The 16,806-nt window shown below is 42.4% G+C and overlaps 1 protein-coding gene across 1 annotated transcript in view; it reads right to left on the bottom strand.

Moving 5' to 3' along the window:
- LOC121579678 (transcription elongation factor SPT6-like) overlaps window positions 1-16,806 on the bottom strand; it is a 64,774-nt gene that overhangs the window by 19,048 nt on the left and 28,920 nt on the right. The window contains exons 22-33 of the mRNA XM_041894474.2: window positions 16,621-16,758; window positions 16,159-16,326; window positions 15,774-15,901; window positions 15,402-15,609; window positions 6,786-6,933; window positions 6,509-6,651; window positions 6,151-6,291; window positions 5,723-5,918; window positions 4,953-5,098; window positions 4,721-4,813; window positions 1,948-2,061; window positions 1,546-1,670 (exon numbers count right to left, since the gene is read on the bottom strand). Of these exons, the coding sequence (XP_041750408.1) occupies window positions 1,546-1,670; window positions 1,948-2,061; window positions 4,721-4,813; window positions 4,953-5,098; window positions 5,723-5,918; window positions 6,151-6,291; window positions 6,509-6,651; window positions 6,786-6,933; window positions 15,402-15,609; window positions 15,774-15,901; window positions 16,159-16,326; window positions 16,621-16,758 (1,748 nt within the window). The remainder of the gene's footprint in view (window positions 1-1,545; window positions 1,671-1,947; window positions 2,062-4,720; window positions 4,814-4,952; window positions 5,099-5,722; window positions 5,919-6,150; window positions 6,292-6,508; window positions 6,652-6,785; window positions 6,934-15,401; window positions 15,610-15,773; window positions 15,902-16,158; window positions 16,327-16,620; window positions 16,759-16,806) is intronic.

Below are 16,806 nucleotides of genomic sequence, written 5' to 3'. Positions count from 1 at the left end.
AACATCTAAAGAAAAAGCTGCAGACCAGCCAAAACAAGCTTATAAGAATTGTACTTATTTGAATTGTACTGCATTTTAAGCAGTTAGGCTGGCTATCTGTGGAGAAAAAAAGAGTAGTACTAATTCAACTTGGTCTGGTCCACAGAATTAGCCCCCAGGTACCTATCCAACCATTTTTTATTTGTTACAGATGTCCACCAGCATAATACCAGAGCAAGTGATTCTAAGACTCTTATATTTACAATGAATATATCTGGTAAGAACACATTTTTATATACCGGCGCTGTTGAGTGAAACAAACTACCACAGCAACTCAAAGCCATACCCACTTTTTAAAAGAATATCAAAAGCTGGCTAATGTGTGAACAGCAGAACCTATTTTTGTCTGTATCGCTGTAATGTGTCTATGTAATTGTATATTTATTTATGTCAAAAATAGGGACCACAATGGAAATAAGTCTGACTTTATTGTGCAGTCACAGTCACTTTATACTGTGTGTATATGTACTTTTTTTTTACTGACAAATACAATCAATCAATCCAAACTGTGCAGTGGCCATTTGATGAATGGAAAGAGAAATCTGTTACAAAACACCAAAAAGTTTAATGACATTCAGAGATTGTCAAGCCTTCGATACTGGGTCGGCCTACAAGGTAGGGAGGGATGCATTCACTGTTTGTCGACATTGACAGACTATTTATTGTGGTGTTGAAAAATCAAACCATGAAGCGCCAGAAGTCGGTATGCTTTGTTTATTGGTTGTGTGGTGCATTGGCACAGAAACCTGTTGGTCAAAAATGTGTTGCATATATGTTATATAATTATAAATATGGCATCAAAATGTTGAAAATCTAATTTCCACCTTGCTGATCATTGGTCTGCAGCCAGCTCTGATTCTAGTATAGGCCTAATGAAACAGGCAGGGAGTGAGCTCTTCTGTGGTGGTCGGCGAACCTTTAACCTTCTGGCCCGTAGCCCTGCGTGGCATCAACTCTGCCACAAAAGCATGCTGAAGTGGCAAAGTTGATATCCATGTTTATAAACACAGGGTCGCTACAGTTATTGTTATTTGTGGTCGTAAACATTATTTTGAGTTAATTATATGAGGGGGAAGGGTGTGCATTTTTTTTTTACAATACAAGGGGAGGGTCATGTGAAAATAATTGTAATGTTGGGGAGGGGGGCGCATTTTTCTTTTAATGACACCTTGAGTTGGACCAGCCCAGTAAATTAACTGTACCTAAGTTCAGTAGTTAGGGCAACTCATCGTGGTTTGGGTAAAGGGTTAGCTGTAGTCATGGTAACTCACCATGGTTAGGGTTAGTTAGCTATAGTCATGGTAACTCACTGTGGTTTGGGTTAGTTAGCTGTAGTCATGTTTACTCACAGTGGTTTGGGTTAGGTTAGCTGTAGTCATGGTTACTCACCATGGTTTGGGTTAGTTAGCTGTAGTCATGGTAACTCACCATGGTTAGGGTTAGTTAGCTATAGTCATGGTAACTCACCATGGTTAGGGTTAGTTAGCTGTAGTCATGGTAACTCACCGTGGTTTTCCGCGAGGTTGGTACCCCAAAATGAACTTCCCAGGCAGGTCTTTACAGGCTGAGACAAAGTAGGGGATGAACGCAGGCTTCTCCTTTTTAGACTTAATCAACAATTCCTCCATTTTCTACACAGACCGACGGAGGGAGAGACAGAAAGAGGGTCACAAAAGATGAGTAGATGAATAAAAAGGAGATATGTAGCGCTATAAATAGAGAATAATAGAAACAAACAATTGTCACTAGAGCGATCAAACATGTTTTATAGACAGGAAGGAGGTTCGTTTCTTTGTAAGTGTTTGTAAAACAAATACTCTGTGAGATACTTGAGGTTGATCAAAATAAACACTAATACTCTGTGCCACTTCCTGTGGTTATGACAATATTTACCCCCCCCCCCCATACCTTCCTGTTCCCTCCGTTACAGTCCTGGAAGTACTTATGTCCCAGGAGGTCGCGAGCAAACGCTGCCATTGGCTGAATATAACGAGCTGTGATCTCATCAAGATCCTCAAACTCCTACAGAGAGAGAGAAAGAGCGAGACTGATGAATTAAACTGACAGTTCACCCAAATGGTCCTGTGACTGTCATTCCAACACCATTATATCTAAAGGCTAAGGTCACTAGGTGTTGTACTAAGGTTGTTTAGTATTTTTACAAGAGGTCAAAATAGTTTTGCATTTTTTCATAACATTTTTTGTATTTCTTTGGTCGATCACCACACTTAAAACGTTTGTTTTAATCTGTTAAACATTAAACAGTAAATCAATTTTGTATGGCCTAAAATTGATTGTGAAGCAAAGTCACTTATTTGAACATGATACGCTACAAATGCTAATATTGGTCCCATGACTTGAATGTGATTTGTGCCACAAATGCTAAAGTTAGCATGTGGAAACATTGATGGATTACTGTCATATCTTGTCCATAGACTGCTTACAGGGTAAGGAAACCAATATGTCATATTGTATTTTGGGTGAACTCTCTCTTTAAAGGCGCAATATATAGAAAACGTTGCGCCATAGAGTGGTGAGGAGGAGCTCCGCGGACTCTTAGTGTCTGGAATTAATTTAGCCATTCATTGTAGCCATTGCGATCTGTAGAGTTGCTATTTTCACTAGTTTTCTCCAGTCAATTAACCCGTGAAATACCTGGATTACTCATTATATTAATAAAGTCAGATTTGATCAACAAATAAGATAGAGCAAGGCAGTTAACCCCCAAAAACAACTGCTACCCGTACGTCTATGATGTGGATGTCGATTAAGGCAGCCCCCCACACCTCTCTGATTCATTTCGGTTGAACATTTCTTTTGAATTCATTCATTTAGTTTGAGATGCATTCATTTAGTTTGAGATGCATTCATTTAGTTTGAGATGTATTCATTTAGTTTGAAATGCATTCATTTCGGTTGAATGAATTCAGTTGTGCAATTCACTAGGTACCCCCTTTGGCTGTGATAGGAGAAAACTGAGGATGTACTCCACAATACTAACCTAATTGACAAAGTGAAAAGAAGGAAGCCTGTACAGAATAAAAATATTCCAAAACATGCAATATTCCAAAACAATGCACTAAAGTAATACTGCAAAAAAAGTGGCAAAGCAATTCACTTTTTGTCCTGAGTAGAAAGTGTTATGTTTGGGGCAAATCCAATACATTACTAAATACCACTCTCCATAATTTCAAGCATAGTGGTGGCTGCATCATTTTATCGGTATGCTTGTAATCGTTAAGGACTGTGGAGTTTTCAGGATAAAAAAGAAACGGAATGGCGCTAAGCACAGGCAAAATCCTAGAGGAAAACCTGGTTCAGTCTGCCTTCCACCAGACACTGGGAGATTAATTCACCTTTCAGCAGGACAATTGCTTACCAAGAAGACAGTGAATGTTCCTGAGTGGCCGATTTACAGTTTAGAAAATCTATGGCAAAACCTGAAAATGGCTGTCTAGTAATGATCAACAACCAATTTGACAGAGCTTGAAGAATTTTGAAAAGAATAAAGGGCAAATGTTGCACAATCCAGGTGTGGAAATCTCTTAGAGACTTACCCAGAAAGACTCACAGCTGTAATCGCTGCCAACGGTGCTTCTACAAAGCATTGACTTAGGAGTGTGAATACTTAAATAAATTAGATATTTCTGTATTTCATTTTCAAAGAAAAATCTAAAATGTCAAAAAACATGTTTTTACTTTGTCATTATGGGGTATTGTGTGTAGATCAGTGAGATGTTGTTTTATTTAATGCATTTTGAATTCAGGCTGTAACACAACATGTGGAATAAGTAAAGGGATATGAATACTTTCAGAAGGTACTGTATCCCATCGCGCCAAGCGGGGAGAGGCTGCCCGTAGTTACATGATTGTATAACTAACAAAGGAGTTTTGAAGTGCAGTATATATGAAGTCTGGCAATGAGGACGAAAACTGGCATAGTTCAGCTAGTTTAGCCTGGGAAAACCGGGGTAAGCCAGCTCGGGCCTAGTGTCTATGTACGCCAATTGAGCACACCTGCCACTAGGCTAATTCAGGAGACAGATTGTAGTTTTTATGCCCTGATATCAGGAGCTGGCAGCGAAAAGTTTGATTAAACAATTCAGAAACTGAAACGAATAAATCAGATGACTTATATTTTAGGAGAGCAAACTGATATACAATCCCGAAATCAGCTGTAACTGTCAATAGTAAAACAAAGCTTAAAACGATGTTTGTGTGAACCCTGAATACAGAAAATGTATGGTGAATTCGCTTCCGGACACGGTAGACTCCTCCTCCTTACCCCTCTATTGCCTGGTTGCTAAAATTTTAAAATGTTCACCTAATTTCAGTTTATGTGACAAAAAGCAATGTATAGTGTAGTAGAGAATCATCTTACTATAATCCAATGTGAAATATATTTTAAATAACTAGAAATATCATATTTTCAGCAGTTTGAAGCTGATGTACAAAACCGAAAGTATAAAGACCCAAAAACAAAACTTCTGGACAGGAAGCATAGAAATACCGCACATAGAACGGATCTACTGCTTACCAAACTTGCTTTCAATGACAATGACAGATCTCTAACTGACTTTTCTATGTGAATTTGGTCAGCTCTCTTTAAGCGTGTGAATAATGCACACACGTACACACTCTGTGCGTGTGCCACTGAGGTAACGACAAACAGAGTCCCTACCTCTGTGTTGATCCAGAGGGTGTGTCCCAGGCTGAAGGCGTTCTCCTTGCCCTCCTCTCTCACATCCACATGCTGGTAGATACCATCAGCCACCTACAACAAGAATTAGCATCCCAAATCAATAATCAATCAACCAACCAACCTGTTTGTCCATGAATGAACATTACAAGCCCGTGTCAATCCATTCATTGAAAGCACTTCTCCATTTCCTTATTCCCCCCTCCCTCCATACCTTCCATGTGACAGTGAGGTGGTTTTCTCCCTTGCTGCTGGGCCTGATTACAACATCTCCCTGGTCCATGGACTCCATCATCTTCTCAGCCTGTTTGAAGTTGATGTTGTGAAAGGACGGGTGGGCGATCACACGCTTTATATAGGCTGGAGAGAAGAGAGAGGGAAAGAGGGTGGATAGAGGGAGGAAAGACAGACCGAGGAAGGAGAGGAAAGTAGGAAAGGGAAGAGTAAGGTTAAGAACATTGTGGTCTTTTTTTGTTTACTAAGTTCAAAGAACAAAATACATTCATAAGCTGGCTGGTTTCAGCCCTAAGCCTGCCCCAGTATATTAACTGGCATAATAGCCAAAAAAATGTGTTTGTAAAGTTTTTTTTTAAAGATGCACATTTTCTCCTCTTCTCCATTCCTGACTGCATGTGCTGCTGCTACAAGGAGGGGGTCATTGCCTAGGCAACCAAAGACTTGTTTGCTACAAAACCTTGCTTGTTTCAGCACGGCGCAACAAAGTCTCATGTCCATGTTACTGTAGAGTCCATGTTACACCAGAAACGGATTCAACCGCACCAATGTCCGGCCGTCCTGTCTCCAGTCAGCTGTTCTTTCCACAAAAAGTGTGTTATTTGATTATGTTATTTTCATAACCGTCAATTACACAGTTATCCATAACCGTCAATTACACAGTTATACAGTAATTATGCCAGCCCTAACTGGCTCTGACAGCTTATTCTCTGTATACTATCCTATTGTTTACTAGATGTGTATACTGACTGGTTCTCTGTTGTTTCTTCTTGAGTTCCTCCTCTGTCTTAGTGTCTTCTGTCTCTGCGTCAAAGTCGTAGTAGGTGTCTTTAGGAAGCTTCCACTCATTGTTCTTATCCATCAGGTCAGACGTACGACACGTCAGGTCCACGTTGAACTTCTCAATGTCAATCTTCATGATGCGACAGTGTACTGTCATACCCACCTGGGAGAGGGAGGAGGGGAGACGAGTGAACGCTTGTACAGGAACTCAACTAACTCCAGGCAACAACTGCAGAAGATTTCTCTAACCCTGGTCCTGGAGAGCTACAAGACCTGCATGATTACTTGATTCAGATGTGTTAGTGCTGGACGGTGTGTGTGTGTGAGAGAGAGAGAGAAAGCATGTGAATGTGTGTTTGTGTGACAGTGTGTGTCTGTGTGCGTCTGTGTCTCACCTTGACCCTCTCCTCAGGGTGCTTGACCACCTTGTCACTGAGGAACTTGGTGGGGATGAAGCCCTGGACACCGTTGTCCATTCGAGACCTCACACCGATGGCCTGGCCCGGACACGATCCACTGTCAAAATGGTTCCACACCTAGCAGAGAGAGAGGGGGAGAGGAGGGAGGAAGGGAGAGAAAGGAAGAAGGATAAGAAGAGGGAAATCAACCAAAATATTTAACAGCTTTCCCCTATCTTTTATTTACACTCTCCAAAACCACAATTTAAAGTCATAAATGGGTAATGAGTGAAATGAGTGAATGGCTAAAGGTCAGAAGCCGTGGGGTGAGGGGTTAGAGGTCAGGGTATCTCACCTCGCTGAGTTCAGGGAAGTTGTCCTGTTGACAGAAAGGGCACTGCCACAGTCCTGTAGAGTCGTTCCTGATGGCCTGGTCATAACTCTCCCCTTGGGGGCGCCGGTGAGCAATGCCTGTCACTACACTGGTGATCAGCTTCCCTAGAGACGAACAGGGAGGGAGAGGAGGAGAGACAAGGTCGTGAGTATGTGAGCAGTATTTGTGTTAGCTACATAGAATGTAAAGGTGTATGTGTGTGTGTGTTACCTATGTAGAAGGTGTGTGTGTGTGTTACCTATATAGAAGGTCTCAGGTGTCTCCTTGGTGAGCAGGTTAAACACCTCCTCAGTGTTAGGAGCTCTGTAAGGAACTCTCAGGTCCTTATACCTGCAGCTCAACTCAGCACGGATATCATACAGTGTGATGCCCTTGTTACCATAACCCTACAGGGACAGGGAGACTAAAGGTGAATATATATCAAACCGAGATACAGGGCATTCGGAAAGTATTCAGAACCCTTGACTTTTACCACATTTTGTTACGTTACAGCCTTATTCTAAAATTGACTACATTATTTTCAATCTACAAACAATACCCCATAATGACAAAGTGAAAACAGGTTTTTAGAAATACCTTATTTACATAAGTATTCAGACCCTTTGGTATGAGACTCAAAATTGAGCTCAGGTGCATCGTGTTTCCATTGATCATCCTTGAGATGTTTCTACAACTTGATTGGAGTCCACCTGTGGTAAATTCAATTGATTGGACATGATTTGGAAAGGCACACACCTGTATATACAGTGGGGAGAACAAGTATTTGATACACTGCCGATTTTGCAGGTTTTCCTACTTACAAAGCATGTAGAGGTCTGTAATTTTTATCATAGGTACACTTCAACTGTGTGAGACGGAATCTAAAACAAAAATACAGAAAATCACATTGTATGATTTTTAAGTAATTCATTTGCATTTTATTGCATGACATAAGTATTTGATCACCTACCAACCAGTAAGAATTCCGGCTCTCACAGACCTGTTAGTATTTCTTTAAGAAGCCCTCCTGTTCTCCACTCATTACCTGTATTAACTGCACCTGTTTGAACTCGTTACCTGTATAAAAGACACCTGTCCACACACTCAATCAAACAGACTCCAACCTCTCCACAATGGCCAAGACCAGAGAGCTGTGTAAGGACATCAGGGATACAATTGTAGACCTGCACAAGGCTGGGATGGGCTACAGGACAATAGGCAAGCAGCTTGGTGAGAAGGCAACAACTGTTGGCGCAATTATTAGAAAATGGAAGAAGTTCAAGATGACGGTCAATCACCCTCGGTCTGGGGGCTCCATGCAAGATCTCACCTCGTGGGGCATCAATGATCATGAGGAAGGTGAGGGATCAGCCCAGAACTACACGGCAGGACCTGGTCAATGACCTGAAGAGAGCTGGGACCATAGTCTCAAAGAAAACCATTAGTAACACACTACGCTGTCATGGATTAAAATCCTGCAGCGCACGCAAGGTCCCCCTGCTCAAGCCAGCGCATGTCCAGGCCCGTCTGAAGTTTGCCAATGACCATCTGGATGATCCAGAGGAGGAATGGGAGAAGGTCATGTGGTCTGATGAGACAAAAATATAGCTTTTTGGTCTAAACTCCACTTGCCGTGTTTGGAGGAAGAAGAAGGATGAGTACAACCCCAAGAACACCATCCCAACCGTGAAGCATGGAGGTGGAAACATCATTCTTTGGGGATTATTTTCTGCAAAGGGGACAGGACGACTGCACCATATTGAGGGGAGGATGGATGGGGCCATGTATCGCGAGATCTTGGCCAACAACCTCCTTCCCTCAGTAAGAGCATTGAAGATGGGTCGTGGCTGGGTCTTCCAGCATGACAACGACACGAAACACACAGCCAGGGCAACTAAGGAGTGGCTCCGTAAGAAGCATCTCAAGGTCCTGGAGTGGCCTAGCCAGTCTCCAGACCTGAACCCAATAGAAAATCTTTGGAGGGAGCTGAAAGTCCGTATTGCCCAGCGACAGCCCCGAAACCTGAAGGATCTGGAGAATGTCTGTATGGAGGAGTGGGCCAAAATCCCTGCTGCAGTGTGTGCAAACCTGGTCAAGACCTACAGGAAATGTATGATCTCTGTAATTGCAAACAAAGGTTTCTGTACCAAATATTAAGTTCTGCTTTTCTGATGTATCAAATACTTCTGTCATGCAATAAAATGCAAATTAATTACTTAAAAATCATACAATGTGATTTTCTGGATTTTTGATAAAAAATTACAGACCTCTACATGCTTTGTAAGTAGGAAAACCTGCAAAATCGGCAGTGTATCAAATACTTGTTCTCCCCACTGTATAAGGTCCCACAGTTGGCAGTGCATGTCAGAGCAAAAACCAAGCTATGAGGTCAAAGGAATTGCCCGTAGAGCTCCGAGACAAGATTGTTTCCAGGCACAGATCTGGGGAAGGGCACCAAAAAATGTCTGCAGCATTGAAGGTCCACAAGAACACAGTGGCCTCCAACATTCTTAAATGGAAGAAGTTTGAAACCACCAAGACTCTTCCTAGAGCTGGCCGCTAAGCCAAACTGAGCAATCGGGGGAGAAGGGCCTTGGTCAGGGAGGTGACCAATAACCCGACGGTCATTCTGACAGAGCTCCAGAGTTCCTCTATGGAGATAGGAGAACCTTCCAGAAGGACAACCATCTCTGCAGCACTCCACCAATCAGGCCGTTAAGGTAGAGTGGCCAGACGGAAACCACTCCTCAATAAAAGGCACATGACAGCCCGCTTGGAGTTTGCCAAAAGGCACCTAAAGGACTCTCAGACCATGAGAAACAAGATTCTCTGGTCTGATGAAACCAAGATTGAACTCTTTGGCCTGAATGCCAAGCGTCATGTCTGGAGGAAACCTGGCAACATCCCTACGGTGAAGCATGGTGGCAGCATCATGCTGTGGGGGTGTTTTTCAGCGGCATCTCTGGAGAGACCTGAAAATAGCTGTGCAGCAACGCTCCCCATCCAACATGATAGAGCTTGAGAGGATCTGCAGAGAAGAATGGGAGAAACACCGCAAACACAGGTGTTCCAAGCTTGTAGTGTCATACCCAAGAAGACTCAAGGCTGTAATCGCTGCCAAAGGTGCTTCAACAAAGTAATGAGTAAAGGGTCTGAATACTTACGTAAATCTGATATTTCAGTTTTTAATCTTTAATACATTTGTAAAAAAAATCTAAAAACCTGATTTTGCTTTGTCATTATGGGGTATTGTGTGTAGATTGATGAGGGGAAAAAACAATGTAATCAATTTTAGAATAAGGCTGTAACGTGGAAAGAGTCAAGGGGTCGGAATACTTTCCGAATGCACTGTATAGAGCTTGTTACCATAACCCTTCAGGGGAGAATAACATATGTTATTAGTGATGAGTGAAAAAATCGGTACAGTTACATATCGGGATTTAATTTTTGCCGATATATCGCAATATAATTTTTTATAATATCACTATTATTTTTGCGCTAGTCGGCTGTACCTGCACCAAACTCAATTTTTTCCAGTACTTTTATTTCCATGACTGATGAAAACTTTTCTCATGACTCTAGTCCCTCTGCAGCAGAAATTTGGTGAGCAATATGTTTGGAACATCGAATCACAAAATCGCAGTATCGAATCGCAATACATACATAGGGTGTCCAATCAAAAACAAATATTTCGACCAATATGTTCATTGTCTAGATAATCCTTTAAGAAAACCAATGGTCCAAACCTCATGTCTCTATCATAATCTGTTCAAAACGTATTGGAGTTCTTACGTACATAGACACTAGGATGGCCAGAATTAGGGTGACTAACTTAATGGAGGCCAGAGAAGAAAAGTGGTAAAAAAACAGGAAAATTGCATCACGCCAGCTAGGCTGGATTCTGTGCAAAAATTAAGGCTACTGGCTACCTGACAGGCTCACTTTCCCGTTGAACTCGTCATCTTTCTTCTCAAATCTGCAGGACATAAAAAAAATATAGAGGTAATATGAATATCGATTTTGAGACATGACGTAGTATTTTAGATTTTAGTATACGCTTTTCATATTCATTTGAAATTACTGTTCTTTTTCAAAGATTACACACAAAAACAAGCGTATCTATGAAATGTCAACGGCGCACTGAGCGTACCGCAAGCTTTTTATTTTCAAAACCTTTTACATTTAATTCAGCTCCTGTCATGCCAATTTAGCTTTTTGCGACTCGCGGAAACAATTTTCAAGACACCACAAAATGTAAAAGGAGTTGTTACAAGAAACCTGCATCGCTATGTCAACAGAGCTCGGTGCTTATTATCGGATGTATTAGGTTACGAAATCCGACGTTTTGGATATAAAGCTAATGATATGTTAGAGAAAGACCCCACTGAACGATTCAGAACATGAATAATCATATTTGTCTTTGTAAAATGTATTTTATAACATAAGGAAGTGAAATGTCATCACCAAAGCGCGTTTTCACCCACTCTGGGCAGAGTGGATGGACACCCTACAATACATATCGTATCGGCACTTAAGTATCGTGATAATATTGTATCGTGAGGTCCCTGGCAATTCCTAGCCAATACATATATCTCATACAGTGATATAGAGCTTGTTACCATAACACTACAGAAGAGAATAACATACACTACCCTATGTATTAATTTGGACAGTGTTAAGTTTCCAAAAGACAAACTCAAAATGTCGTCGCTCACAGAAAAGGGAACTAACAAAGTCACTCCGACAGTGACCAGATTTCTCACGGCCATTTCGGGGACGTGGCAATCCACTCAAACAGAGTAAAACATACTTCCACCTTTTCGTTGAAAGGCGGTACAAGCCGGCTGTTCCGACCAAGATCAAACTCTGGAGGTACAGGATGGCCTGACTGGATTCGGCGTGCTTCCAGATCTATCTCTCTTCGGCGTGCTTCCAGATCTATCTCTCTTCGGCGTGCTTCCAGATCTATCTCTCTTCGGCGTGCTTCCAGATCTATCTCTCTTCGGCGTGCTTCCAGATCTATCTCTCTTCGGAGTACTTCCAGATCTATCTCTCTTCGGCGTGCTTCCAGATCTATCTCTCTTCGGAGTACTTCCAGATCTATCTCTCTTCGGCGTGCTTCCAGATCTATCTCTCTTCGGAGTACTTCCAGATCTATCTCTCTTCGGCGTGCTTCCAGATCTATCTCTCTTCGGAGTACTTCCAGATCTATCTCTCTTCGGCGTGCTTCCAGATCTATCTCTCTTCGGAGTACTTCCAGATCTATCTCTCTTCGGAGTACTTCCAGATCTATCTCTCTTCGGCGTGCTTCCAGATCTATCTCTCTTCGGAGTACTTCCAGATCTATCTCTCTTCGGCGTGCTTCCAGATCTATCTCTCTTCGGCGTGCTTCCAGATCTATCTCTCTTCGGAGTACTTCCAGATCTATCTCTCTTCGGCGTGCTTCCAGATCTATCTCTCTTCGGAGTACTTCCAGATCTATCTCTCTTCGGCGTGCTTCCAGATCTATCTCTCTTCGGAGTACTTCCAGATCTATCTCTCTTCGGCGTGCTTCCAGATCTATCTCTCTTCGGCGTGCTTCCAGATCTATATCTTTTAAATCGAATGGCATGCTCACGTTTCTGTTCTTGTTGTTTGGCTACACGTTCTTCTTGTTCTAGTCTGGCTGAACGTTCTTTTTATTTTTCTATCTGCTCTAACTTGAGTTCCCTTTTCCTGTACTCCAACTAATTTCTGTTGCTCCAATTTTGCCTTTAGTTCTAACTCCCGCAGTTGCACATCTACCTAAGGCTGTGACGGTCATGGAATTTTGGGTTAAGGTTATTTGTCAAGCAAATGTCAACGATCACCGCTATAACCGTTCAAATTTTGCAAAATGAAGGCACACTATTTTCTCTTCTCCTCGGTCTGCTGGGTGGGTAACAACAGTAAGGTGAGTGCTGTCTGGTAGCCATGCTCATACACAGGACCATATCTGCATTGTGAATTCACATGTCATTTTATCTTTTTTTTTAAATTAACGTTTAAAAGTTAAATAAATGGCCTTTTAAACATGAAGAAAATGTGTGTATTTGTCACATCCCTAATTTGGTCCCATATTCCTAGTACGCAATGACCACCCCACATCAAGCTTGTGTGACTCTACAAACTTGTTGGATGCATTTGCAATTTGTTTTGTTTGTGTTTCAGATGATGTTGTGCCCAATAGAAATGAATGGTAAATAATGAATTGTGTCATTTTGGAGTCATTTTTATTGCAGTTAAGAATATAATATGTTTCTGAACACTTCTACATTCATGTGGATGCTACCTTGATTACAGATAATCATGAATGAATCGTGAATAATGATGAGTGAGAAAGTTAGAGGCATAAATATCATACCCCCAAAATGCTAACCTCCTCCCTGTTATTGGTAATGTTGAGAGGTGTGCATGTCTTGGGGGTATGATCTTTGACCCTCAGTAACTTTCTCACTCATCATGATTCACCATTAATTCATGATTATCCGTAATCATGGTACAGTGGGGAAAAAAAGTATTTAGTCAGCCACCAATTGTGCAAGTTCTCCCACTTAAAAAGATGAGAGAGGCCTGTAATTTTCATCATAGGTACACGTCAACTATGAAAGACAAATTGAGAAAAAAAAATCCAGAAAATCACATTGTAGGATTTTTTATGAATTTATTTGCAAATTATGGTGGAAAATAAGTATTTGGTCACCTACAAACAAGCAAGATTTCTGGCTCTCACAGACCTGTAACTTCTTCTTTAAGAGGCTCCTCTGTCCTCCACTCGTTACCTGTATTAATGGCACCTGTTTGAACTTGTTATCAGTATAAAAGACACCTGTCCACAACCTCAAACAGTCACACTCCAAACTCCACTATGGCCAAGACCAAAGAGCTGTCAAAGGACACCAGAAACAAAATTGTAGACCTGCACCAGGCTGGGAAGACTGAATCTGAAATAGGTAAGCAGCTTGGTTTGAAGAAATCAACTGTGGGAGCAATTATTAGGAAATGGAAGACATACAAGACCACTGATAATCTCCCTCGATCTAGGGCTCCACGCAAGATCTCACCCCGTGGGGTCAGAATGATCACAAGAACGGTGAGCAGAAATCCCAGAACCACACGGGGGGACCTAGTGAATGACCTGCAGAGAGTTGGGACCAAAGTAACAAAGCCTACCATCAGTAACACACTACGCCGCCAGGGACTCAAATCCTGCAGTGCCAGACGTGTCCCCCTGCTTATGCCAGTACATGTCCAGGCCCGTCTGAAGTTTGCTAGAGTGCATTTGGATGATCCAGAAGAGGATTGGGAGAATGTCATATGGTCAGATGAAACCAAAATATAACTTTTTGGTAAAAACTCAACTCGTCGTGTTTGGAGGACAAAGAATGCTGAGTTGCATCCAAAGAACACCATACCTACTGTGAAGCATGGGGGGTGGAAACATCATGCTTTGGGGCTGTTTTTCTGCAAAGGGACCAGGACGACTGATCCGTGTAAAGGAAAGAATGAATGGGGCCATGTATCGTGAGATTTTGAGTGAAAACCTCCTTTCATCAGCAAGGGCTTTGAAGATGAAACGTGGCTGGGTCTTTCAGCATGACAATGATCCCAAACACACCGCCCGGGCAACGAAGGAGTGGCTTCGTAAGAAGCATTTCAAGGTCCTGGAGTGGCCTAGCCAGTCTCCAGATCTCAACCCCATAGAAAATCTTTGGAGGGAGTTGAAAGTCTGTGTTGCCCAGCGACAGCCCCAAAACATCACTGCTCTAGAGGAGATCTGCATGGAGGAATGGGCCAAAATACCAGCAACAGTGTGTGAAAACCTTGTGAAGACTTACAGAAAACGTTTGACCTGTGTCATTGCCAACAAAGGGTATATAACAAAGTATTGAGAAACTTTTGTTATTGACCAAATACTTATTTTCCACCATAATTTGCAAATAAATTCATAAAAAATCCTACAATGTGATTGTCTGGATTTTTCTTTCTCATTTTGTCAGTCATAGTTGACGTGTACCTATAATGAAAATTACAGGCCTCTCTCATCTTTTTAAGTGGGAGAACTTGCACAATTGGTGGCTGACTAAATACTTATTTTCCCCACTGTAGCATTCACATGAATGTAGAAGTGTTCAGAAACATATTCTATTCTTAACTACAATAAAAATGACTCCAAAATGACACAATGCATTATTTACCATTCATTTCTATTGGGCACAACATCATTTGAAACACAAACAAAACAAACTGCAAATGCATCCAACAAGTTTCTAGCCACAAGCTTGATGTAGTCATTTCGGGCTAGGAATATGGGACCAAATACTAAACTTTAGACTACTTTAATACACATAAGTGAATTTGTGCAAATAGTTATGACACCTTCAAATGGGGGGACTAGATACCTCAAGCGCTTTCATTTCTAAACGGTAAAACAGATATGTATGCCCTCAAATAAAAAGTGACATTCTGTACTGTCGCCTCATATGAAACATTTCATCTCAAATCCAGAATGCTGGAGTATAGAGCCAAATGAAACGTTTTAACTTCACTGTCCAAGTAAATATGTAGGTGAGTGTATATCGTACAGAGTGATGTCCTTGTTACCATTACCCTACAGGAAAGAACAGAGGTAAGAGAGATAACAAGGTGAATATATCATACATATGTTTGTAACCCTACAGGGGAGAGGACAAGGTGAGTATGGCATATTGTTCTTATTAAAGTAATCATGCAAGGATAGGACATGTGAGAGGTCATTTAAAAGGTATATGTGGAGAGAGCAAGGTTCTTAGGGGATGTAAGAACAACATAACAGACAGGAGCACCCCCCCCCCCAACACCCCCCTCCTGTCCGTACCTGTCTCTCCAGCTCCTCAGCGAAGGCGTCCAGATCCAGGTCTTTGAGGCGCTCCGGGTTTTCCAGGATTTCCTCCAGCGCACCGGCCGGGTTGGCGTCCTCCGCTGACTCATCGTATTCCAGAGCGTCCACCGCCATCTTTCTGGCCCACTCATACGTCTCCGGGTGCACTCTGGACCCGTCCAGAACCTCGATGTATGAGTCCGTACTGCAGAGGGGGGAAGGGGCTGAGTTAGAACCAACATAATACCAAGAGAATACAAAACAAAAATGCATATTTTTTTCATAGGAATACGCAGTGTGGGAAGAACATTCTAGGTAGCCAATATAATTATTTGCCCTTCACACACACAGAGAGAGAGACACACGTACCTGTCTCCGAGCGAGGCCGTGTCTATCCTGATGAAGCCGGCACAGTTGATGAAGACCTTGGGGCCCATGTGACACATGGTGACCAGCTGAGTCCGGTTCTCCAGACGAGTGTTGTTTTGCTTCAGGATCTGGGAAGGAGAGACATCATTGGTATACTAATACTGTACAAATGTCTAACGTTGCTCCTTTACAAAGGACAAAGGTCTACATACACATTTGCATGACACAGGACTGCCGTGGAGAGGACGAGACACAATACAGACCGTGTACAGACATGGAACGAGCACAGACATACTGAACACGGCTCTGACTCAAAACCTGCAGACAGACAGACAAAGAGAGCGAGAGACAGACACACTCAGAGACAAAGAGACAAAACACAGACCTTGAGCAGGTGCGATCCCTTCCTTTGTCCGAGGCCACAGACGAACTGGACCAGGCTCTGTGTGTAGGGGTGAGATATGGCCCTGTTCACATCCACCCCCACCTCGTTGACCCGGTTTATAAACTCACAGTACAGAGCATTCAGCAGGTCCTCCTTTACTACATGCTCCTGAGAGGGTAAGGTGGGAGAGAGGGAGAGGTGGGGAGGGAGGAGAGAGAAAGGGGACCAGAAAGTCAATTTACTGCGAAGGCCACTCAGTATCTGACAATTTTCAAGCAGTGCTCGTATTCAAAAAGCATCTCATAGTAGGAGTGCTGATCTAGGATCAGGTCCCCCATGTCCATACAATCGTATTCATTATGATCTAAATTAAACAATATATATGATTGCTATTTCAGCACTTCCACTCTGAGGCTTTATGAATATGGGTCCTGATGACACATCCCACACTCAGTGTCTCACCTGAAGAGGGTGTAGTTTGAGGCAGAGGATGTCTTCGTCTGTGCTGCAGACCTGAGAGTACTCCACCAAGGGATCCTGGATCTTCCTGGCTACGGACACGGCCTGGCGCAGCAGGGGAGGGTAGTCTCTGAAGTCAGTCTGGAGCGAGAGAGATTAGGGAGGGAGGAGGAGAGAGGGAAGAATGTC

This window comes from Coregonus clupeaformis, chromosome 13, assembly GCF_020615455.1.
Source record: "Coregonus clupeaformis isolate EN_2021a chromosome 13, ASM2061545v1, whole genome shotgun sequence".
Classification (NCBI taxonomy): domain Eukaryota; kingdom Metazoa; phylum Chordata; class Actinopteri; order Salmoniformes; family Salmonidae; genus Coregonus; species Coregonus clupeaformis.
This window is presented reverse-complemented; position numbering and strand designations above follow the sequence as displayed.